Here is a 24,516-nt window from a genome sequence, read left to right on the forward strand (position 1 = left end):
CCCACCCTTCCTATTCACCCAGTCTCACCCCAAGCAACTTTTTTGGTTTCCCCTAATGAAAAAAGCCCTCAAAGGGAAATGTTTTGCCGTCGTGGAAGAGGTGAAACAAAAGACAGCAGAAGCACTAAAAGGCATCAAAATCAACAAGTTCAGAAACTATTTTGAGCGGGAAAAATTGTCTTGATAGGTGAATCAAATGAGGAGTACTTTGAAGGTGACTGGGGTTTAAACATGCAATAATAAATACACAGTTGTTTATGAATAAATTCCAGGTGGGTTTGGGTCCCACCTCATATTTTTGGCACCGCACTTTTTAAAATATATTTTATTGATTATGATGTCATAGTTGTCAGATTTTTCCCCCTTTGCCCTCCTCCATCCAGTACTCCCATTCCCTCCAGCAGTTGCCCACCCCCCCCCTCCGTCTTAGTTCATGTCCGTGGGTCGTACACATAAGTTCTTTGCCTTCTCCATTTCCCGTACTATCCTTAACCTCCCTCTGTCTATTTTGTAGCTACCATTTATGCTTCTTATTCTCTGTACCTTTCCCCCGTTTTCCTGCTCACTCCCAGCTGATAACGCTCCAAATGATCTCCATATCTCTGATTCTGTTCCTGTTCTGCCTGTTTGCTTAGTTTGGTTTTTAGATTCAGTTGCTGATAGTTGTGCATTTGTTGCCATTTTAATGTTCATAGTTTTGATCTTCTTTTTCTTAAATAAGTCTCTTTAACATTTCATATAATAATGGCTTGGTGATGATGAACTCCTTTAGTTTTACCTTGTCTGGGAATCATTTTATCTTCCCTTCAATTTTAAATAATAGCTTTCTGGATAGAGTAATCTTGGCTATAGATCCTTGCTTTTCATCACTTTGAATACTTCTTCCCAGCCCCTTCTTACCTGAAAGGTTTCTTTTGAGAAATCAGCTAATGTTCTTATGGGAACTTCTTTGTAGGTAACTCCTTTCCTCTTGCTGCTTTTAAGATTCTCTCTTTATCTTTAACCTTTGGCATTTTAATTATGATGTGTCTTGGTGTGGTCCTCTTTGGGTCCAACTTGTTTGGGACTCTCTGTGCTGCCTGGACTTTATGTCTATTTCCTTCAACAAATTAGGAAAGTTTTCTTTCATTATTATTTCAAATAAGTTTTCAATTTCTTGCTCTTCCTCTTCTCCTAGCACCCCTATGATTCAGATATTGGTACATTTGGAGATGTCCCAGAGGCTCCTTAGCCTATCCTCATTTTTTAAATTCTTTTTTTCTTCTTGGTGTTCTAAATGCTTTTTTCTTTCCTTATGTTCCAAATCGTTGATTTGAATCTCAGCTTCATCCACTCCACTGTTGGCTCCCTGTGGATTTTTCTTTATTTCACTTAGTGCAGCCTTCGTTTCTGCCTGGGTCTTTTTCTACTATTGCAGTGCCCAGTGTTCTGTGAGCATCCTGATAGCCAGTGTTTTGAACTCTGCCTCTGATAAGTTGCTTATTTCCATTTCATTTAGTTCTTTTCCTGGAGTTTTGTTCTTTCATTTGGGCCATATTTCTTTGTCTCCTCAATTTGGCAGCCTCCCTGTGTTTGTTTCTGTATATTAGGTAGAACTGCTTTGACCACCTGTCTTAGTAGCATGGACTTGTAGAAAAGTCATGTGTGTGGATGAATGTGCCTTCTTTAAATCCTTAGTTGTCAGACTTCCATACAGCTCGATTTTCTGACAAATCTGGGTGATGTTTGTTTTGTAGAGTTGTAATTTTTGCTGTAGTTGTGCGCAGAGGTGAAGCATGTTTTCTTACCTGCTCTTTCATCTTGGCCAGAAGTCTCTTAATCTGCCCTCGGTCAGCTGGGTGGTCTGGGCAGCAGCCCCTTGCATGCTGGCACCACACTTTTGCCCCCCGCCCTAGCAAGTTGTTTGGTGTCTCTCTGCCTCACTGGCATGTAAGCCCCTTGTGGACAGGGCCCTGGTTGAGCTAGGCTTGGGCCGCCTTGCAGGGCCTGGCCCAGCACCTGGCCAAGAGCAGAGCCGGGAGAATGTTTTGTTAAACAAGCTAATAATCCTGTGAAACCAGGACTGTCAATTTAGCAAAGGGCTCTGGGCCCTCAGAAAAGCTAGGGGACTTGCCTGAGGTCCCCTAGGTCTGGTCCTAGCTGCTGCTGAGTGACTGAGAGAGAAGGAAGGAGGAGCTTGTCTCAGGAGCAGCTGGGCAGGCTTAGAGGCCCAGAGGGGCCCAGGCTCGGCCAGCTGGAGTGCTGTGGCGCCAGCAGTGCCCAGGACTCACAGGCTGCGCTGTGGAGCGGCTGCCTCTGGGGCTCTGGGCAGGGCCACCAGCTGACACAGGCAAGGAGCTCCTGGTGCCAGGCGCCCAGTGCCACGTGCCCAGCCCAAGGGGTGCTTCCCAGCCTGGCTCCAGCCGCCCTGGACTACATAGTAGCAGCTGTTGACTGCTCTTCGAGCTCACTCCGAGGCAGTAGGGGCTGGCCACCCTTGCACAGGAGGTCCCAGTAGCTTCTTGGGCCCGGTATGCTCTCTCTGCTTTCCCTTCCCCCTCTCCCGCTGGACCTTGCCTCCACCGCAGCACTCCAGCCTCCCTGAGTGCCCAGCCCTGTCTTTGGGGCCTGGCGGAGGCCGATCTGCCCGCCTTCCTGGGGCTGCCCTCCTCCTGAGAGGTAAGGGGCCTCCTAGGGGCAGTCCCCTCTGTCTGTGCCCCGCCCCCTCTGACTGGACCAGAGGGGAATTTTTCTGTGACTCACTCTGCTGGCACTTCCTGTGGCCACCAGGGCAGGGGCTGGGGGGACCCAGTGGGGTGGCTCTGCTTTCTGGGGTCACTGGGGGAGGGAGACCTGGTGTCCCGCCCTCTGGCGAGGATATGATTCCCCGAGGCCTCAGGGCGGCTGCAGACCATATTTGGGAAACTTGCTTTTCTTGCAGGCAGCCTGGGGATGGGGCCCTTGAGCCCTAGTGGGCCCAAGGGCAGCCCCGCCCTTGCCTCCTTCTCCCTGGGCTCTGGCCTCTGGGCTTGCTTGGCCTCCTCTGTCCCATCCTGCCTTGGAGGCTAGGAGGTAGCCTACTGTTTTCTTTTTCAGGATGTGTATTTTTTTAACCCCAAAGCAAAGAAATGCTCATTAAATACATATTGAAACTTCTGAAAATCAGGAAGAGAAAACACGTCCTAGTCATCACAAACATGAACACTGGTCTTCTTACCATCTCCCCATTATTGAAGTTGGCGTGGCGTTTTATTGAGATGTGATCTACACTGCCGTGCGTTTGTAACTGGTAATCTCTGTGGACCGTTTGCAGCAATCAGCAGTTCCAAGGGCGTCTGCCCTGGTGTGCACTTGGTGCTGGGGTGGCTCCACCAGTTCTGCCCTCCCTGAACTCTGAGCTGCCTGCCTGGGCTGGCTCCTCCCCTGGGTCTTGCCCCTCTTGGCTCCCAAGTTTCCTGCCTCTGGCCCTTTCTGGGCCGCACTGAGGAAGCGGGCTCCCAGCTGGCACTCCCCGGGGCCAAGCATGTAGCCCAGGCTTGATGGTGCTCGGTCCCCTTCCCTGGTCCTCAGTGTGGCGGGTAGGGGAGACAGAGCTGGGGTGCAGTTGTGGCCCCGGATGCTGGTGTGGAGGGAGGGGGCTGGGTCTTCCCTCCTGGGCTTGAATGAGGTCTCACCCTCACTCTGCTTTGCCCCAGGGGCCCTGGCTGCCACTTCCTGCTCCAGCCTGAGGAGACATGGCTCCTCCTTCTGCCTGGAATTCCAGCTCCTGCTTGACTCCTTGCAGGTGGAGTCCTGGGGAAGAGACTGGGCTCAGGTGGGGAAGGTCCCACAGCTAGCGGGTGGCCAGGACTTGGGTCCCATTCCCAAGCCGGGGTCCAGACCAGGCTCTGTGTCCCCAGATCTCTGGAGACTCAGGAGGGCAGCAGAGCTGAGGCTTAGCTGGTGGGGCGGGAGCCCAGCTGGCCTGGTGCTGTCCTCTCCACAGACCTGACTTCCCCGTGTGTGAGGCCTGGGCCTCTGCTGCCCTAGAAGGCCAAAACAACCCTGACCTTGTCTCCCCCAGGCGCCTCCTTAGCTCCTTGAAACTGACCTTGGCCCTCCAGCTGGGGGGAGCTTGTGATATCTCTGAGCCCAGTGTGAGCCTGGCACCTGCGTAGGGGGAGCAGGGCATCAGGGGCCGAGCACTTAAAACTGAAGGCCTCCTGGCCCCTGGGTTCTCTACCGCCGTGAGGTTCCGTACCTGCGACCCAGTGTCATCAGTGCTCTGCTCCTTCTGCCTCTGACTCCACAGCCTTCCCCAGGGCCTCTCCTGTGCCTGGGCCACATGGAGCTCATGTCCCTGCTGGGGGGCGGGGGGGGGGGCGGCGTGTCTGCTGACTAACAACCTTGAATCAGTGCTCACTTCTGGGTGGCTGTGCAGATTCACGGGAGAGCTACAGCCACCAAGAGTGGGGTTGGAGGGCGCTGCCCTTCCAAGTTTTGCTTTATTTTTCCCATTTAGTCCTGATGTCTGTCTCATCGCTGTCCCTCTTCCAGAAGCGCCTGTGCTGATGTAATGCGTCTGGAATCTCCCTGGATAAGTGTCTCTGAGAAATGCTTAGCATTGTTTTGTAGATGTTTTTATCATTTACAGTAAAAGGCTCTAGCATACAGATCTCCCGTTGGTTACACCAGCTCAGGAGGGTGTGGCCGGCAGCCCCCAGACACCTGGGCCCCGGCTGGCACATGGAGCAGAGCGGCCTGTGTGTCCTTGTTCGCTGGCCGGGGCCCTGAGCTTTCTTCCTGATGGCCGTAGCCATCTGCTTGCCCCTTTGGAAAATGCATTCTTCGTATTTTGTTGGTTTTCATGTCTTTTTCTTACTGATTTGGATAAGTGCCTCCACATTCTAGATTAGCCACTCTCTTGTCTCTTGGTGACTTTTCACCCAGTCTTTGTCCTCATCAGCTTACGTTTTGCGACTTTGGGGGGGTCTTTGTTTTTTGAGGTTTTGTTTTACAATCTCTTCCCATCTCAAGGTCACAAAGATATTCTCCCACAATTGTTTCTTTCATTAGTTCTAGAGTTACACATTTCACAGTCAGACCCCTAACTGCCCTTTGTTTATAACATGAGGCAAGTATCCAAGTGGATTTTTCTTCCTACAGAGTGAAATTTTTCTTAGTATCATCTGTGATGCGGTCTCATTCTTCCCGGTTGCTTGGAGGCACCACCTGTGACATCCATGAGCTTCCCACAGAGAGGGGTCCTTCCTGACCCTGCCCCAGCTCAGTGGTCCTGGGCCACTCATGGCTTGGGGTTGTGGCACATCTCCGTGGCTGGGAAGGAGAGCACCGAGTGCCCTTCAGTGGTTTTCTTTCTCCCCCGGAATTAATGTTTATTTGTGGACCTCTTTTTCTTTTTAAGATTTTATTTCTTTATTTTTAGAGAGGAGAAGGGAGAGAGAAAGAGAAGGAGAGAAACATCAATGTGTGGTTGTCTCTCGAGCGCCCCAACTGGGGATCTGGCCCGCAACCCAGGCATGTGCCCTGACTGGGAATCGAACCAGCGACCCTTCAGTTCTCAGGCTGACTCTCAATCCACTGAGCCACACCAGCCAGGGTAGACCTCTTATTTCTACATTTAATTCTAGAAGGATTGGTTTTCTTTGATCAGATTCCTCAACAACAACAATTTCTGCTGTCACTTTGATTGTAATTGTAATTTTTAAGTACTCTTGGCTAATTGGTTTTTTATAGCACTTAGTCATCCCACCTCGAACTCTGTACATTTCCCCCTAGTTCAGGTTTCTCCTTGAGCCCTGTGACAGAAGATAAACATTCCTTTCTCTGAGGTCCCCTGCAGTCTTTGCTTGATTAATTCTTGAGTAATTTGTAGCTTTTGTTGTTATCCCGTGACATCTATTCTATGACTTGTCATTCACATCAGTTGTGGGTTCTTCTGGTGTGTTGGGGTTTTGGCACAGAGGATGGCCGCTTCGTCCCTGCGTCCCCTCCGCACCATCTCTGGGCTTCCCTCCGGGCTGACGGCACTGGCGGGGCAGCAGGACCGCTGAGTTAGAGCAGGGAGGGTGTGCGTCCTCTGCTCTTCCCAGAACGTGCGGCTGTTCCAGTCATCCTCGCTGCCCTCCCCCATGCCGGCTGAGGCTGCAGTGTGACTTTGGGGGTGGTGTGTGAGGGTATCTTGAGTGCCCTCCCTGGAAAGTAGGAGGGGGCTGCGGTTGAGAGGATCTTGAGGTGCTGTCCAGAGGCCCCTTTGGAAAAAATTTAGTATCAGCTGGGGCTTTCTCCTTGGAGGCCATGGTGACAGAGCTGCCAGGGGTGTGCCACCCCCTGCTGTGCTCCTCTCCTGGATCGGAGGCCAGTGGCTTCCTCTGGAGATGCATGGGGGCTGGGCAGGCCGCAGAGGCCCCACGCACATGCTTCTGCCCTCATGCCCGCCTGTGCCCTCTCTCCCCAGAACGTGCTGGCCAAAGCCCTCTATGACAACGTGGCCGAGTCCCCGGATGAGCTCTCCTTCCGCAAGGGCGACATCATGACAGTGCTGGAGCGGGACACACAGGGCCTGGACGGCTGGTGGCTCTGCTCACTGCATGGGCGGCAAGGCATCGTGCCCGGGAACCGCCTCAAGATCCTGGTGGGCATGCACGACAAGAAGCCTGGGGGGCCCGGCCCCGGCCCGCCTGCCCCCTCGGCCCCACCCCAGCCTGGCCTCCACAACCCAACCGCCCAGTACACGCCCATGCTGCCTGTCAGCTACCCACCCCAGCCTGACAACGTCTACCTGGTGCCTACCCCGAGCAAGACCCAGCAGGGCCTCTACCAAGCCCCTGGGCCCAGCGCGCAGTTCCAGTCTCCCCCCGCCAAGCAGGCGTCCACGTTCTCAAAGCAGATGCCCCATCACCCGTTCCCCAGTCCAGCCTCAGACCTTTACCAGGTGCCTCCAGGGCCTGGCAACTCCACCCAGGATATTTACCAGGTGCCACCTTCTGCTGGGATAGGGCAGGACATCTACCAGGTTCCTCCATCCATGGATGCACGCAGCTGGGAGGGGACGAAGCCACCGGCAAAGGTAAGGCCACCCTGGCATGACTGGGCAGCCCTCCTGGTGGGTTTCGCCCAGACCCAGGTTTCTGGGCTCCAGCAGCGGCTGTGTGTTCGGTCTGGGGCTGAGGCGGGGGGTGAGACTGTGGGGAATGTGTTCATTTTGCTGCTGTCGATGGGTGGGAACAGCTCGGGCCAACACAGAGAGGAGATGTCGAGCTGGCCTTGGACCATGCGGTGTTTGTTGGCAGACAGACCCTAGTGGGAGGGTGGCCCAGCAGAGCAGGAAGCCTGTCAAAGGCCTGGAGGTGTGGAAAAGTGGAGGGCAGGTGGGGCTTGGCTGGTGAGGCCAGAGCAGCAGGCTGGGGACACACTCCCAGGCCCTGGTGCCACCTAAGACCCAGATGCCTTCCTGAAGGCGGAGGGTGTTGAGTAGGGGTGACCTGCCCAGTCCTTGTCCCAGTAAAGTCATTCTGCCCACAGAGTAGAGGGTGCGGGGAGCAGCGAGGGGCCCAGGCTGGGGCAGGGAGCCCAGGAAGGGGTGGGAGGTTTGACTGGGGGTGCTGGATGGCACTTGAAGGGGAGACATCTTGCGCAGAAGGCAGTACAGCAGTTTGGCGAGAGTGGCCAAACTCCCAGGAGAACGGAGTGAACAAGAGGAGAGATGTGGAGGTGAGTAGCGCAGCGCTCACGCAGCACCTCCGTGCCCGACAGGGGCCATGGCTCCTTCCCTCTTGTTGCTCTGACTTCCTCGTTGGAGGGCTTGGGTCTCTTGGGCTGGAGTGGTTGCTGCGTGAGCTCCAACCAACGTGCCTGCATCCCAGCCAGCAGGAAAGGAGGAAGGGACAAAGGGGAGAGGCCAGATGCCACATGCCTGGGGGCTGCCCTGAGTCCTCTGGGGATACGGGTCAGCCCCTTGGGCAGGGGTGAGGCACACCTTCTGGTGTTCCTGGTTCCACAGGTGCCTACCCCCTCTCCTCTTCTGAGGCGTGTTAGTGGGCCTGTGGGCTCCTATAGGGTGATTGTGTTTTGCCTCCTGCACTGTGGGAAGGACACTGCCTGTGGGGCTGCCCGTGTAGGGGTCGCCCTGAGAGAGACCCTGGTTCCAGCCCCGTGTAAGCTGTTGCCAGTGGATGCTGAGCCAGGGGAGAGGGCTCTGTGCCCCGCACCCTCCCCAGTCCGTCTTCCTGTAGGAAGGAGGCAGGACTGAGGTGGGAGGCTAGGCCCACGGGCTGCCTTGGGCTGGCTGAGTCAGAAGCAACATTTTCTCACCTCTGGCCTGTGTCTTCCCCTGCACACGTCCCTTCCAGAGTTGGGGAGTGGAGTTTCCTGAGTCCCGGAAACAGAAATCCCATAGACTTGGAGGACGGTCTCTCTGTTCTCCCTCTACAGCTCTCCCAGGAGGACCCTGAGGAACACAGCCCACACCAGTGGGAGGCCCTCGCAGCCTTCCCAGCCCTGGCTGCCCAGCTGCCCCTCTTCAAAGGGAGAGTGCAGCGAGTGGTGTGACTCAGGGGCCCTGGTAGGAGAGGACGGGCAGTGGGCACCGCAGCTGGGCTCTGCTGGAATCAGCTTCCCTGGGCCTGGGCCCAGCATTGCTTTTGTGTCGTGTGTAACCCAGGGCCTCCCGTGTCTGGAGAGCCGGCAACCACGTACACAGACCCTTGCTCACCTCACTGAGCCTCTGTCCTCAGAGCCAGCCTAGGGCTGAGCAGGGGAGACACGCCCCTGCCCGTGGGGCGGAGCTTGGCAGCCAGGAGAGCTGCCCATGGGTCCTGGGTCACTGGCTCTCACTTTCTGCCCTACCTGCCCCTTCAGATGCCAGGCCAGAAACAGGCCGGTGGCAGAAGTGTGCTGTGTTGGAGGGGGACAGCCCAGACTATAAGGCTGCTCCCAAGCAGCTTTAGTGGGAGGAGCACACCCTGCCTGGGGAGCCGACCCGTGGGGAGGTGGCCGAGAGCAGGGTCTAGCTGGTGAGCCTTGGGACAGGCCATAGTCCATCCCCCCTACACACACAGTCTGTGCTCTGCACACCGTACCCCAGGGAGGTGCACCCTTTCCCCTACCTTCCGCTCCCTCCCTGAATCTTTGCAGTGGGCCCACCCTGGTGCATCAGAGAGGCTGGGCAGGCAGGGGAACCCTTGGGCTAGGAAACAGCCTTGAGACTTGCGGGCTGCGGACTCGAGCCCACGTGTTGGCCATTGGTTCTGTTGCCCTGCAGTTGAGGGGCTTGCTTCCACACTGCTGGCGGGCGCCCAGCTGCCCTCCCCCAAGAAGCCCCATTGATCCTGGCCTGGGCCGCTGAGATCTCATCTGTCTTTATTTCACGATCGTGAAAGTGATGCTTGTTTATTGTAGAAAATGCATGATAAGTGAAGGAGCCCGGACGGCAGACGCCCACTTCAGAGGCAGTCACTGGGCAGTCTGGGCATGTGTTGTCCGGCATATTCTCTGTCTGCCGCTCACAGGCTCATACGCATTCCTCTGCATTCTGAAGCTGTGAATCCAGCATCAGATATTGGAAGCACTTTCGGGCCCCTAAGTGTGGTTGTGACTGCTGCCTTGGGTTTCACCCTGCTGCCCACCGCCCCCACGGGTGGGCTCTTGGCAGTTTCTCAGGGTGCACGTCTCTGACAGTGAGGGGGCAGACGCCTCTGTGCACACATCTGTGCCCACCTTTCAAGGTCGTGCTTTCATAAGCCTCATCCTCCCCCTCAGGGGTCTGGGGTGCAGGCTCCTGGCTCTGGCGTAGAGGTTGGCTGGGCTATGGAGGAACCCTGCCAGGACTTTGACTTGGGGGCTGGGACCCTGGCGCCCAGGACTCTGGAGGGCGAGCAAAGCCAGTGGTCAGGAGAGGTCAGAATCCTGGAGCAGAGTGGCTTGGGAGAGGTCGGCACCCTTTGGGCTGGGGCGTGGCTCTAGGAAGCTGATGGCAGAAGTCGGTGGGTGGGGGGGTGTGAGGTCACTCTTGGGGGCGTGCCTCTGGGGCAGGCACAGCTGTGCCTACAGGAACAGCTGTGGCCGTGGGTCAGGCTCTGGGGAGAAGCAGCTGCACTCAGTCCTGTTCCTTCTGGGAGCTTTGTCTCTTCCGCAGGCTCTCGCTGGGCCACGGTGGGGTCAGGAGCAAGGGGACCCATGTCAGGTGTGTCCCTCACTCTCAGTGAGAGTGGAGGTGGTCACCTACGATGCCCCACAGCATTCCAGTGTCATTCCATTTCTCAGAGGAGGAAACCAAGCTTCCGGATGGGGGTGTGGTGGGGGTGTGCCAAGGCCAGATGTAAGGCAGTGACCCTTTTGCGGAAGGGGGAGTCTGGCGGCCGGGCTGCCTGGGGGTTGCTGCTCTCCCAGACAGAGTCTGGCAGGAGGCCTGCCCCGTCTCACTGGGACTTGGTAGCCAGTAGCACCATTAGCTCCATGCCTCACTCTTGCTCTGCAGACGCCCCGATGGGGCTCTGCTTCTGTGGGTCTGCGTCCGCACTGTGGAGGTGTGTGTGAGAGAGCGCATGGGGGTCCTGGGTTGGGGTCTGTGTCTCCTCCCAGACTCTGGCTGTGTCCCTCACCCCCAGGGGCCTCGAGGTCCTGCTAATGGGGCCCCACGGGGGGAGCAGGGCAGCCTCTAATTAGCTGGCTCAGCAGTTCTCTGGAGAGAGGGTTTTTGTAATGAGGTTTCTGCCCCACTGGCTGCTTCCATACTGTTTTTTTTCTACCAGAAAAACCTTTGCTGGCCAATATGGCTGCTTATTGTCACCAGCTCGGCCACAGGAGTGGCACGCTGCCCAGGGCCCAGGACCTGGGGTCCGGCCCCCAGAGCCCTTTCGCCTGCACTACCTGCCCTCCTTCATTTGCAGGAGGCCGAGAGGGGCTTGGCATGCACAACCCTGTTCGTGAGGCTGAGTCCCCACCTGCCCTTTGGAGGCCAGTGGGGCCTGGAGACGCCTCAGGCCTTGCTTCAAGGCCCTGCCAACCTGCCACATCCCGCCAGCTCCCGCCCGCCTGCCTGCCCTACTGTTGGCAGGTTCCCGTATCCAAAAATAGCTCTGGAGGAGACTCAAGTCTGGGGCTCAAGGAGGGAGATGAGTCTGGGGAGGGCCGCCAACTCCACTTCAAGACACGCAGGGGTGGGGGGCAGTGGGCGGGGGATACCCCACTGAGGCACGCCCCAGCAGTGAACGGGAGCCTGCCCAAGAGCCCAGTGTTGCTTTGCTGCGCTGGCTGCCCAGGAGGCCAGCGGGGAAGGCAGGAGCGGGAGGCTCTGCCAAGCTCTGGGCTGATGAGAAAAGTGCTGGTGCCTGGCTCCTGGGGAGACACTCGGCTGCTCCTGGCAGCCGGCAGGGCCCGGGGGGCGGGGCAGAAGCGAGGACACCGGATTCTGGGGGCCTTGAGCCTGAGGGCGGGCCCTGCCTCAGCCCTGCTGCCCCAGGGCTATATGTGGGGAGGGCCCAAGTCAACCCTGTCCCAGACGTCCCCTTTGATCAAGAAACAAAAGGCATCTCTGTGGGAGAAGAGCAGAGCAGGGAGACTTGTGGGGGAGGCGTGCCCTGAGCTGTCTTAGGAGATCCTGCCAGCCTTTGGCTCAGCGCTGACCCCCACCCAGTCTGCTCCTCCCACAGGGCTGGGTGCCTGCAGGGAGGCGGCTGCCCGCCCAGCACTGCCTGTTGGACAGGGTGCCGACAGGAAGGGCTGTGGGCAGCTCGCGGCTCTGGATCCTGGGCCAGGGGCAGGGCACTGAGGCGGAGAGAGGCTGGTCTCTCTGGGCAGATGTTACCTGCTCGGGTGAGTGGTGGTCTCGGGGCCCTGTGGGCGTGGGGGTGGGGATCTGGGTTCTAGTGTTGGCTGCTCCCTCACACCCACACCCTGTCTCTCCATCTGCTCAAGAACTGGCTCTGAGGCCTCGGAGTCCCCCCTGGCCTTGTTCAGGAGTCTCGTCAAGAAATGCTGCAGGGGCAGGGGAGGACGGGGGCCTGCTTGCCACACTGCCAGGCCACTGCCTGCCTCTCTGGGGGCCCCGGGCTGTGGTGGTTGGGATCTGCTCAGGCCACCTCCTCTGGCCCCGTCCGAGAAGGGCCCAGCCTGGCCCCACTACCTCCGTCTGTCCTGGGCCCGAAGGTGGCTGCTGGATCCTGTGGTGGGGACAGCTCCTTGCTGGCAGACCCTTCTGAAGAGCGTGTAGGTGGGAGGTGTCCTGAGGCACGGGCACCCCACTCAAGGGTGGCCCACGCTCCGTCAGCCCATAGGCACCCTCTTCTGCAGCCTCCCGGGTCATCCAGCTGTACAGAGCTGCCATTCCAAATAAACCCGGGCGTCCCAGTGTTCTCCAGGTGTGGCATTTCGTTGAAGAAAGGGCAGAGAACACAAGAGGATGAGAATGCTCTTGCCTTAGAGTGACCTCTGGGCCTGCCCTTGGGGACCCCCCCACTTGCTTCCTTGGTGTCCCAGCCGCCTCACGGGAGGAGTGGAACCTCCCCGAGGACCTGAGGGTGGACCCCGGAGCCTGGCTTCCAGGGCTAGAGGAAACAGTCAGCCGTCTGCCCCTAGGTGGTGGTGCCCACCCGCGTGGGGCAAGGCTACGTGTTTGAGGCCTCCCAGCCAGAGCAGGACGAGTACGACATCCCACGCCACCTGCTGGGCCCGGGACCCCAGGACATCTACGACGTGCCCCCTGTCCGAGGGCTGCTTCCCAGCCAGTACGGCCAGGAGGTAGGTGTGGGGGCTGGAGTGGGCTGGAGTGGGGGTGACTCAGGCTGGCCCTGCTCAGGGAACTGGGCCTTCTCAGCCGTGGCCAGGGCAGGGGGGTCCGGGGGCGGGTGCTGTGGAGTTGCCGCTTTCCATTTCCTCAGGGGACCCTGGCACCTGTGTCACTGCACCTTTTCTGCCCTCAGGTGTATGACACACCTCCCATGGCTGTCAAGGGCCCCAACGGCTGGGACCCATCCCTGGACGTGTATGACGTGCCCCCCAGTGTGGAGAAGAGCCTGCCGCCATCCAGCCACCACGCGGTGAGCAGTGGGGGGCGGTGCTAGGGCCTCGGGGCTGTCCCGACTGCACTCAGGGTTCCGGCGGGACTGCGAGTGGGCGTGCTGTGGTGGGGGCCTGGTCCGCAGGGCTGGGGACCTCGAGAGACCTGACTCCAGACCCGGGCTCTGTCCCTCTCTCGCTCTGTGATGGGGGCTTCTCTGAGCCTCAGCGTCCTCAGCTGCAGGAGGGTCCCTTGCAGGGCCCTCTCTGTGGGGGCTCGAGGGGAACACCCAGGGTACCATCAGCAAGGTGACCACAGAATTTGCCATCCGAACCAGGCCTCTTCGGAGAGTGGAGGAGGGGCGACCAATAACTATGAGAAGGCATTACCATATTTTTCGGACCATAAGACGCACCTAGGTTTTAGAAGAAGAAAATAGGGGGAAAAATTTTGAATCAAAAAATGTGGTAAAGTACTTAATAACATAAATAACATAATAGTTCACCAATGTAAATGTAAACAGAACTCAGCAGCAGCATTAACAACCATTATTCCTCCCAAATTGTGGGGGGCGGGGGATGGGGTGGCAGTGCGTCTTGTAGTCTGAAAAATACGGTAGGCACAAACCAGGTTGTCCTTACGCTGATGAGTAACATAAAAAGCTCAGTCATATGCCTGCCACAGAGTAGTGAATACACAGGCGGTGGTGGTGGCGGTGGTGGCAGTGATGGCCGTGGTGGTGGTGGTGGTGGTGGCAGTGGTGGTGGCAGCTGTGACGGTGGTGGTGGCTGTGATGGTGGCAGTGGCGGCGGCGGCAGTGGCGGTGCTGGTGGTGGTGAAGGTGGTAGTGGTGGTGTAGCCGACCTCCCACTGAATGTCGGAAGCTGCACAGTGAACTGACCTATGGAGGCCCCACAGCAAACCTGCGAGGGAGTTCCCCCTTCTCACAGCTGAGCAGACGGGCGCCGCCCAGGTCACACAGCTGGTCGGCAGTGGAGCCTGGGTTTTGAGCCAGCTGTGGCTCCAGAGTTGGGCTCCTGAGTATACCCTGCGTGGATGAACCCGTGCACTCGGGCCGTGTCTGCATACGTGACCGGGTCCTGGCCCTGGGCTCCTGGGGGGCAGTGGGTGGGCAGCCTTGACCACCCTCTGGCCCCTCAGGTGTATGACGTTCCTCCGTCGGTGAGCAAGGACGTCCCTGACGGCCCGCTGCTGCGTGAAGAAACCTATGACGTGCCCCCTGCCTTTGCCAAGGCCAAGCCCTTCGACCCAGCCCGCCACCCACTGGTCCTCGCCGCACCGCCTCCAGACTCCCCGCCAGCCGAGGACGTGTACGATGTGCCGCCCCCTGCGCCCGACCTCTACGACGTGCCCCCTGGCCTGAGGCGGCCTGGCCCCAGCACGCTCTACGACGTGCCTCGGGAGCGGGTCCTTCCTCCCGAGGTGGCCGACCGCGGCGTGACCGATGATGGTGTGTACGTGGTGCCCCCGCCGGCCGAGCGAGAGGCCCCAGCTGAAGCCAAGCGCCTGTCCGCCTCCAGCACGGGCAGCACTCGCAGCAGCCAGTCGGCATCCTCCCTGGAGGCGCCGGGGCCGGGCCGCGAGCCCCTGGAGCTGGAGGTGGCCGTGGAGGCCCTGGCCCGGCTGCAGCAGGCTGTGAGTGCCACTGTAGCCCACCTTTTGGACGTGGCAGGCAGTGCGGGTGGGTGCGGGGGCTGGCGCGGTGGCACCGAGCCTCAGGAGCCCCCGGTGCCGGACCTGCGAGCTGCTGTGGCCGCCGTGCAGGGGGCCGTGCATGAGCTGCTAGAGTTTGCCCGCAGTGCCGTGGGCAATGCTGCCCACACTTCTGACCGCACGCTGCATGCCAAGCTTAGCCGGCAGCTGCAGAAGATGGAGGATGTGTACCAGACGTTGGTGGCCCACGGTCAGACCTTCGACGGTAGCCGCGGAGGCCCTGGGGCCACTCCTGAAGACCTGGACCGCCTGGTGGCCTGCTCACGGGCTGTGCCTGAGGACGCCAAGCAGCTGGCCTCCTTCTTGCACGGCAACGCCTCGCTGCTCTTCAGACGGACCAAGGCCCCTGTCCCAGGGCCCGAGGGAGGCGGCCCCCTGCATCCCAACCCCACCGACAAGGCCAGCAGCATCCAGTCCCGGCCCCTGCCCTCACCCCCCAAGTTCACCTCCCAGGACTCCCCAGATGGGCAGTACGAGAACAGTGAGGGGGGCTGGATGGAGGATTACGACTACGTCCACCTGCAGGTGGGTGCCTGCCCCGCCTAGGTTCCCTGGGGCCCTGGGGAAGCCCCCAGTTTGAGCTCTGATTTTTCCACCATTGTCGTGGGCCCCTCATCGCCCTGCACAGAGGGCTCTGCGGCCGAGGAGGATTTAGCACCAGCAGGGTCTCAGGAGTCCCTGTGTTCTCCTCTTACTCTGACCTTTCAGGCCAGGTGGCCCCCAGAAGCCGATGCCTTTCCCCAGGCCTTTGGGTCAGTGTGTTACTGTCATCAGGGAGCCTGGGAAGGCTCTCGAGCACCTGCGGGGGTGGGGCTTCTCTGGTGACCAGGACAGAGGTGGCCGTAGTGTTTGGGGAGGTGGATTCTGAAGTATACGCAAAGACAGATACTTCCAGCAGGGGGAAAGAAACACAGTGGTGGGAAGGTGGGGTGGGGTGGGCCTCTGAGCAGGAACACGGGTGCCAGTCAGTCTCAGCATTCCAGGCTGAGGGCTAGCAGATGCCAAGGCCCAGGGGTCAGAGACAGGGGGCGGGCCCTGTGCACCTAGGGGATGGGCACGGATGCGATTCCTGACACTGGAACCAGGCGGGGAGGGTGGCCGTGGCCATAGAGTGTGCCCGGCCCTTCCTACGCCGGCCGGAGATGGAGGAGCCCGGGAGAGCCGCTTCCTCAGGAAGCTGCCCCCACCTGTGGGGCCTATGGGGCTTCCGGCTCACCCAGCCCAGTCCTTGTCTGCTCCCCAGGGGAAGGAGGAGTTTGAGAAGACTCAGAAGGAGCTGTTGGAAAAGGGCAACATCATGCGGCAGGGGAAGGGCCAGCTGGAGCTGCAGCAGGTGAGGACACGCTCCGGGTCACCAGCCTGGCCCGGCACGGGCTTCTCCGCCATCAGAGGAGCCAGTGGCCCCTCGGCCGGTCTCTGGTGGGAAGGGGGACAGGGTGGAGGGGGGCGTGCCTCCGGGCCCTGCCCAGCCCCCCCCACTCGCCTGCGTGACCGTCTCCGCGTGTGCAGGTTGGGTTGATGTTGTCGTCAGAGTGCTCATGGTGCTTATGGCCGTGTTAGCGCACACACGCGGAACAGTGTGAAAGGGAAAACGCAAGCTCCCCAGAGCTTGCGTTAAACCACCAGAGGTGGTTTAACATGATGCTTTGTGAGCAGTTACGTCTGCTTTTATCATGGGTTTTTCCATGGCATCAAACACTCTTCACAAAGGCCACGCAACAGCTACTTTTGAACACTTACATTGTACCCTGTCCACAGATAAACCATCTGCCAGCATAGGATTTCCTGCGTGTTTTGGATCACTTGGAAGAGATAGTTAAAAAAAGGGAGTTTTATTCTGATTATGAAGATAATAAAAATTACAGACTAGCATGAAATAATACAAATATCACCCATCGTGTTTCCCCCACCCCCTGCCCCCGAGACCCGGTGTGAGCCAAGCCGCAGCCCCCCGGCCGCAGAGCAGGACCCAAGGGGCCCCCCCTTGGGCTGACGTGAGAATGACGGGTAAAGAAAGGTACTGGGCTTGGGACACCCCTGGCACATAGATGATGCCCAACGACGGGGTAAATGTTAATAATCACACATAAACTATATACAGTGTCCATTGATTTAAGAAGTGACATGCGCTTTATCCCCTTTATTTCCTCTGACTCAACCGGCGTTTGTTCAGCCAGTCCCCTGCCAGTGGGCATTTAGATCCCAGACATTACTTTTGTAAATGTTGCCTTGCTGAATGTCACTCTCTTCATGTATCTATCCAAGTGATCACTTAGCGAGGTCACTGGAAGCTGGACTAAACGGTAGGAGGAGTAGGTAGGAAAAACTCTGACGATCTGGAGTTTCTAGTCTGGAGACATGAAGTACAAGCAAAATACAGGCACATAAAATGTGTTGACAAGGACGTTTATTGCTCCGTTTTCATATCAGCAAAAACTCTGGAACCCCCTCCCCACAACTGTCTCAGAGTATGGTTTGCATGAAGTGTGACATTTTCGTATAGGAGACTGTTACATAGCTGTGGCACTGAGAATTGTCAGAAAATGGAAAAGACCCACCAGAGTTCAGAACAGAGCAAAAGTGAATGTCTTCTCTTAGACAAGAGAACTGAGTGGTGAGTTTTACCATAGCTGCCTAAGGCAAAGTTGGAGGGCTTTGAGAGTTACGTTTCATGTTGGTTTTGCCAGTTAAGGCTTGACATCTCAGGTGGAACAGAACATGTCTTCCCCTGAGTCTGTGCACAAGCCGGTCACAGCCACTCAGTGCCCTGGTCAGAAGCAACTCTGGTGAGTACGAGCCAGTCAAACCAGACTCCCAAGTGTGGCTACTGCTCCTGGAAACTTCCTTCTTACCACGTGCTTTTATACAGACTCACAGCAGGAAATGGTTGACCTGTTGTTGGTGCTAAGAGTAGGTGATAAAATATATGTAGTGTTTTCAGGTTTTTTAAAGTCTTTGTAATATTTTTTAAAGGTTTTATTTATTTACTTTTAGAGAGGGAGGAAGGGAGAGAGAAAGAAAGGGAGAGAAACATCAGTGTGTGAGAGCTACATCAGTTGGTTGCCTCTCACGCATCCCCCAACCCGGGACCTGGCCTGCAACCCAGGTCTGTGCCCTGACTGGCAATTGAACCAGGACCTTTTGGTTCACAGACTGGTGCCCAATCCACCGAGCCACACAAGTCAGGGCTGAAAATCTCGAGCAATATTTACTTTTTTTTTTTTTTTGGTGTAAATTTTTGTTTTCTGAAATTTTACAAATACCAAGGCATTTCTTTTGTTTAGAATTTTTATCATGAAAAATGTAATACATTTATAAAACTGGAAAGAACTAGCCCTGGGTCCCGTTCACTCAGCATCCGCCTCTCTCAACGCAGCAGCCTACCCTGTCTGTCTGGCCCTTGTACCCCAGATCATTTTGAAGATGTTGTCTTATGTGCACATAACTTCAATGTGTCATTCTAAAAAAAAGTCTACCAGATTTTTTAACAGATTATTTTGGGTGTGTGGGATTCCAAGTGACGGGTACCTTTTTTTCCCTCCCACTCGGTGTATTTGAATCTTTTTACGTTGTGTACGTTAGGAAGAACATTTTTTTAGCTTTTCATTTTAAAAATGCATGGATTCGCAGGAAGTCGCTGAGAGAGCACGGAGCCGTCCTGTGCGCCCGCCTCCCAGCCCCTCCCCACCTCACACCCGACTGGAGGGTTGACGTCCCTCACCCTCGCAGCCGCTCACTTGTCTCCACTTCTGCCGGTTCGTCATTTGGAGCATGTCACATCAGTAGAATCATACGTGAGATCGGTGGAAGCCACGTGGAGAATCTCTAGAACAAAACCCGTTACTTGCTGAGGGTGCGGGCCCTGCCGGCAGCGCGGCTCCGAGCACAGTCCCCGAGTCCTCCTCCTTCCTGCTCTGGGTCTGCGGTCTCACTCTGCCCTCCCTCTCCCCAGCTGAAGCAGTTCGAGCGGCTGGAGCAAGAGGTGTCACGGCCCATAGACCACGACCTGACCAACTGGACGCCGGCCCAGCCCCTGGCCCCGGGGCGCACGGGCAGCCTAGGCCCCTCGGACCGGCAGCTGCTGCTCTTCTACCTGGAGCAGTGCGAGGCCAACCTGACCACGCTCACCAACGCGGTGGACGCCTTCTTCACCGCCGTGGCCACCAACCAGCCGCCCAAGATCTTTGTGGCGCACAGCAAGTTCGTCATCCTCAGCGCCCACAAGCTGGTGTTCATCGGGGACACGCTGTCGCGGCAGGCCAAGGCCGCCGACGTGCGCAGCCAGGTGACTCACTACAGCAACCTGCTGTGCGACCTCCTGCGCGGCATCGTGGCCACCACCAAGGCCGCCGCCCTGCAGTACCCGTCGCCTGCCGCTGCCCAGGACATGGTGGACAGGGTCAGGGAGCTGGGCCACAGCACCCAGCAGTTCCGCCGGGTCCTGGGCCAGCTGGCGGCCGCCTGAGCACGGATGACCTGAGGGATGGAGGCCAAGGGAGGGGGGCGGGGAGGTCCGGGCTGCCCTGGGCACCCTCCCCAAGAGTCTTGGTGCTGCAGGCAGGGGGACAGGCAACCCCAGCTCCACCCAGGCCTGGTGCCCTGGATGCCCAGGGATTTGTACATATTTATGACAGGGCAGGGCGTGGGCTCAGAGGGGCCCGAGCAGAGCTAGGCCTCTGGAGCTGAGGCCAAGGAGCAGGCTGGCGGGCTTCCCTGAGTGCACTGCGGGCCTGGAGAGGGTCCCGACACTGGGTGGCCCAGCCAGGAGCATGCAGGCCCCTTGACCCACATGGCCTTGGGTGACCCCGGGGGGCTGACCCCATCCCCATGGGGGTGTCATGTCCCCCCACCCAGGGGTCAGTGCAGCTGTGATGTGTTCCCTCTCAGCACCAGGAGAAAACCCTAAAAAACTATTTTTCATTATTGATTTTCCAATAATTTGGCTAATAGTCTACATTTAAATAAAATTTTTAAAAATGAAAAGCAGCTTCCTGAGGTGTGAGGGGCAAGAGGACCCTTGGGTGGGAAGGTAGGTTCACCCCCCATTGTGGGTGCCCAGGGTAGGAGTAGTGGATTGGAGGGACCCTTGGTGAGGCTGTGGGTGGCTTCTTAGGAGGGTGAGAGTCCCCGCAGAAGAAAATCAAGGCTGTGGGAAGCAGGACTGGGCCAGGGATCCTAGGCTAGGAACCTCCTGCCTGGTGGGGGCGAGGTTTGTAAACGGCTCCAAGGCCTGGGGCCTGGTGCAACCCGCCCGCTGTGTAGTCTGGGCTGAGGGTCAGACGTCCAGGTCTGGTTTGGTGGCCTGGGGGTTGGGCTGGTCTCCCCTTCCCCAGCTGCTGGCTCTGCCTTTTCCCCTCTAGCATCCTACGTTCTGCACAGGCCATGGTGGCCCTGGCTGGTCCTTGAACAGGACAGAAGCAGCCGGGAAAAGGCAGCGGCTCCCTCATCCACCACTGAGAGTAGGGGGTCCTTTCCAGTGTCTCCAGTGTGGGCATGGGAGAGGCAGCCTGGGGCCGCTCCTGGGAGGGTTCCTGGAACTAGAGGCGCGTGCAGCCGGTAGCAGGCTCATCCTCTGGATGCTGCTCCCCAGTGCTGGGCCCTGAGCAGGCTGAGTAGGAGGCAGGTGGAGAAGACCCCGAAGCCCAGCCAAGTCCCGGTGGGAGCGTGGGGGCCAAGGTCCCATTGGTCTGCGTGTGCCCTCCCTAGCCACTCTCTGGGGATGTGGACTAAGGAGAACCCCTCCCAGGGACCCCCCCCCCCCATGCCACAACACAGGATACGGACACCATCAATACGTTTGTCACAGGTTTATTGAGGCTCGTGGGAGCAGGGTTGGCAGGGAGACCAGGGCAGGGCCAGGAGCTCAGTTGCTGGCCAGGATCTGCTGCACCCAGGGCATGAGCTTTGTGACGCGGGCATACACTCCAGGGCTGGAAGTAGAGCAGGTGCCGCTACCCCAGGACACGATGCCCACCAGGGTCCAGGCTCCACCCTTCCGGCAGACCAGGGGGCCGCCGGAGTCGCCCTGCAGGGGAAGGAGATGGGGGCTTGGACCTGGCAGCCCAGAGGCCCCTGAACATTGTTCCCAGAGCCCGGCCCAGGGCCTCACATCCAGCAGACCCAGCACCAGTATACTGGAGAGACTGTGAAAGGAACCTGGGCAGTGCCTCTGTGGCTTGTGCCCCTGGAAAGCCTGGGCCGCCCCCCAGGGTGAGGTTCTGTGGGGGAGGCTCAGTGAAGTGAGTTTGATTGATCAGAGGAAACCGTGGCTGGTGCCAGCTGTGAGGCCACTGCGAGGAAGGGCTGCTTCGGGAGTCCTTCCGGGCTTCCCTGTTCTGCCGCCCAGGCTGCACCCCACACCCCACACAGCGCCAGGCGGCACCGTCTGCCCAGGTGCCAGCATCAGTGCAGTCTTGCGCCAAGACCAGAGCCCCTGATCTGGCACTTCCCTGAGGTCATTGATGATCCGCCGGGATCCCAACTACTTGGGTAGGAATGCCCAGGAAGAAAGCGGCAGGTCCCAGAAAAGCCTGCCTGCTCCTTTCATTTCCTCTCTGCCAGAGCCCTGGCCTGGGCTTTTGCCTAAACCCACCCATGGCTGGGAGGGAAGGGGTGCAGGGTGAGCCCGAGGCCATACCATGCAGGAGGAGACGCCGCTGGCGCCTGCGCACACCATGAGGTCGGTGATCTTGCTGCCCCAGGTTTTCTTGCACTCGGCGTTGGACAGGAGGGGCAGGGCTGCCTGCTGCAGCTTGTCAGGGGTGTTGACGTCTGGAAGGGCGGAGTGGGTGGTCGGCAGCTGCAGCCCCACCCTGCCCCAGCCTCCACCGCCTGCCCACCGGGGGAGGGGTCACTCACTGCTGTGTTTGGTCAGGCCCCAGCCGGTGGTGGCGCACAGGGTCCCAGGGGCAAAGTCGTCATTGGCGTTGGGCAGACACACGGCTGACACAGTCTGGGAGAAGCGTGCGGGCGTGGCCAGTTTCAGCAGGGTGATGTCGTTGTTGATGGTGAACATGTTGAACTTGGGGTTCTTGAAGACCTGTGGGGCGGGGCCAGCAGCCCCATCGGGGCCAGGGGAGAAACTCACACAGGGCTGGGCTGCCCCTCAGCGCCTCAGTTCCCTCTCTGGGCAACAGCTTGCTCAGTGGGGCAGCTCCTGCGGTAGGCCCAGGAGCCCAGACCCAGGAGCCCAGGCCCAGGCCGCCGCTGCACGGAACCTCCATCCCTGCTTTCTCCTTCGCCCCGTTGTGATGGGGTGTGGGGGTCAACAGGAGGAGCCGGGGCTCCCTTCTCACTCCCCAAGGCCAGGGGCTTTTCAGGCCTGTTGGTGCAGCCCAGCTAGCCTGGGCTGCAACTCCTGAAGGCCCGCCATGCCTGGGGCCACCTGGGTTCCGGGGCTACCGTACCTTGGCAATCTTCAACACCTGGATGTCCTCGGCATCCGAGCCCTGGTCAAACTCCCCAGCCACAACCAGGTGGGAGGTCCTAGCAGAAGCATCTGGAGTTAAGGACCCAGAACGTGCCTCCTCCCCTCCCCTGCCCCCTACCAGAGCCCGGCCCAGGCCCTCACTTGACGCTGCAGTGGGCAGCGGTCACCACCCAGTCCTCGCTGATGAGGGAGCCCCCGCAGAAGTGGAAGCCGGTCTTGTCCTGGAGGAAGATGGAGAGGTCAGCACTGACTGGACACCAGCAGCCCCCAGCAGGCCCACCACCTGCATGTGCCCCCACTCATGGGCAGAGTCCCCCCTCACCTGCAGGGACACCTGCCAGGGCCAAGAGCCGGGGACAGCGTCCTCCCCATTGACGATCCTGGACAGGCCGCTCAGCACGGGTTGGATGGCAGGGACCCCGCAGCCTGGGGGTGGGGGGGTGGGGTGAGAGGTGGAGGCCATGGACAGCTCTGGGTCCCCTGTTCAGGACCCTCCACCCCAGGAGTTCCGCAGGGACAGCTCAGTCTGCCCTGTGCTTTGACCTGGCTGGGACACTGGGCTCTGTGCTTTGACCCGGCCGGGACGCTGCCTCGCTTAACTGCTGAGTCTGTTTTCCCATCAGCAAAATGGGAACTGCGCCGTCACCCCCCGAACTCAGGGAGTTGGCGTGGGGACGTACGACGAGGTAGCAGGCGAAGCAGGGGGACATCAGACGGGGTGCTCCTGGCACACACCCAGCACTCCGCAAACGAGCTTGAAGCTGTGGGGCTCGGGGCCCCGAAGGGCTGGTGCGGCTGCCCACCTGCTCCCCGCCTGAGTCTGGGAACCACTAACTAACTGTTCAGAGGGCTTCTGTCCCTCTGGACTTGGCTTCCCTGTCCCCTGCGCGGGGTGGGAGGCCTCCGGCCAGCCCTGGGAGCAGCCGTCTCCTGCCCAGAGGCCTCACGCTGGCTGGTCGGATCCAGATCCACCCTTCCCAGCATCCCCACTGGAGAGAGGGGCTGGTGAGGCTCAGGGTGGGAGAGGCTCGCTCGTGCTCACACCACCACCATGCACAGTTGAACCGGGAATAGGGACCCCGGGGCCCCTGCCGGCCTTAGGGTTGGGGAAACAGCTCCCTGGCCTCCCCCTGCCCCGGCACTCACCGAGGGCTGTGCCCAGGAGGGTGAAGCAGGAGAGGAGCCAGAGGAAGGCCATGATGTCACAGGGAGGTGGAAGGCACCTGCCTGGTAGGCTCCCTGTTTTATCCCTGCACACTGGGCTGTTATCTGGGAACCTTGAGGTGACAGTCCCTTTCCTGGGCACGTGCCAGAGTGGGCAGGACATGCTGGAGCAGGCCTGCCTGGGACAGCAGCAGCTGTGGCTGTGGCTGACCTTGGGGCCAGGGCCAAGAGCAAAGGTGGGGCCTATCAAGGTGGCCGTTGACCCACTGCCAAGGGGAGATCGCCAGGTCATGGCTGTTTTTCATTCCTCCTGCACTCAGCTCTCTCCTCCAGGCCCTGCCTCAGGAGCGGCCCTGTGATAGCCCCAGGCCTGGGCCCGATTTGGGCCCCAGCCTCATCTCTCATGGCCTGGAGGACCTTGGACAAGTCATTTAGTTGGTCTGCTAGTTGTTCAAAAACCCCTGGACAGTGCGGCCAAGTGGGGGGAGGTACCATGACAGAGTCACAGGTGAGGGCACAGATGGCCAGGGGCTGAGGGTGACCCCCGGTTCTGAGAATGGGTGGCCAAGAAGACTCAAGTGAAGGCACACTTCGACATCTGTGGTGGCCACTCGGGCTGTTGCAGTGTGTCTTCGAGAGGCAAGCGGCACACTGCGGTTCACACAGGCCTGGGTCTCGACCCAGTTGCCAGGGGTCCCTGGAGTTGAACTCGTGACATCGGGGCAAGGCTGGGCCCAGGGGCCTGTCCCGGGGGGGCCCTGCTATTGTGCCCAGCAAGAGCTGGTGCAGGCGGGGCCAGGTGGGACCACGGGTGCAGGGCGGCCTGCTTCCGGCTTGGGCGGTGTGGCGGGCAGCTGTCCCAGCAGCTGGGAAGCTGGGAGGGAGAACTCCGAGGGTGAGGCTGCCAGGTGCAGGATGAGCCGCCCGATGTGCACAGGGAGGTGACGTCTGGTGGCTGGTTCTCGTTTCTGCTGCACTGGTGGTTGCAGTGTGGTGGCTCCCCGCACGGGCATCGGCACCACAGCGGTGGGGCCTGGGCAAGTTTCCAACCCTCTCTGATCCCGTTTCTAGGAATGTGAAATGGGGCTGCTGGCAGTAGGCACCCCACGTTGTGGAAGGGCCGGGCCCACAGGGAGCGTGCGAGGACCAGACCTAACGCGGGGCCCGCCCTGGCTGCTCCCGTACTTCTCAGGTTGCCTGCTGCTGCCCCTTG

The 24,516-nt window shown here is 59.0% G+C and overlaps 2 protein-coding genes across 4 annotated transcripts in view; one reads left to right on the forward strand and one right to left on the reverse strand.

Annotated features, from left to right (window-relative positions):
• BCAR1 (BCAR1 scaffold protein, Cas family member) overlaps positions 1 to 19,693 on the forward strand; it is a 37,405-nt gene extending 17,712 nt beyond the window's left edge. For 2 of the 3 annotated variants that reach the window (XM_045818672.1, XM_045818671.1), the window contains exons 2-7: positions 6,437 to 7,048; positions 12,556 to 12,717; positions 12,900 to 13,016; positions 14,138 to 15,235; positions 15,936 to 16,043; positions 18,663 to 19,693. In XM_045818672.1, the coding sequence (XP_045674628.1) occupies positions 6,437 to 7,048; positions 12,556 to 12,717; positions 12,900 to 13,016; positions 14,138 to 15,235; positions 15,936 to 16,043; positions 18,663 to 19,175 (2,610 nt within the window). In that variant the 3' untranslated portion in view covers positions 19,176 to 19,693. The remainder of the gene's footprint in view (positions 1 to 6,436; positions 7,049 to 12,555; positions 12,718 to 12,899; positions 13,017 to 14,137; positions 15,236 to 15,935; positions 16,044 to 18,662) is intronic. The other variant, XM_045818673.1, reaches the window with a different exon arrangement.
• An 809-nt stretch (positions 19,694 to 20,502) lies between these two features.
• Positions 20,503 to 23,434, reverse strand: LOC123806074 (chymotrypsinogen 2). Its single transcript, XM_045819075.1, has 7 exons — positions 23,286 to 23,434; positions 22,462 to 22,565; positions 22,281 to 22,360; positions 22,117 to 22,195; positions 21,569 to 21,749; positions 21,348 to 21,481; positions 20,503 to 20,735 (listed from the first exon to the last, which is right to left on the reverse strand). The coding sequence occupies exons 1-7, from the start codon at positions 23,335 to 23,337 to the stop codon at positions 20,574 to 20,576; spliced, it is 792 nt and encodes a 263-aa protein (XP_045675031.1). The 5' UTR covers positions 23,338 to 23,434; the 3' UTR covers positions 20,503 to 20,573.
• Between the last annotated feature and the right edge of the window lie 1,082 nt (positions 23,435 to 24,516).

Source organism: Phyllostomus hastatus, unplaced genomic scaffold (assembly GCF_019186645.2).
Source record: "Phyllostomus hastatus isolate PE091 unplaced genomic scaffold, TTU_PhHast_1.1 phas_scaffold_345, whole genome shotgun sequence".
Lineage (NCBI taxonomy): Eukaryota > Metazoa > Chordata > Mammalia > Chiroptera > Phyllostomidae > Phyllostomus > Phyllostomus hastatus.

Bases quoted from the DNA above. Each gene is read 5' to 3' on its own strand.
- LOC123806074 (XM_045819075.1), bottom strand. From the start codon at position 23,337: ATGGCCTTCCTCTGGCTCCTCTCCTGCTTCACCCTCCTGGGCACAGCC. The intron at 22,566-23,285 runs GTGAGTGCCGGG...CCCCACCCCCAG, and splicing joins CCTCCTGGGCACAGCCCTCG to GCTGCGGGGTCCCTGCCATC. The intron at 21,482-21,568 runs GTGAGTGACCCC...CCGCCCTTCCAG, and splicing joins GGGCCTGACCAAACACAGCA to ACGTCAACACCCCTGACAAG.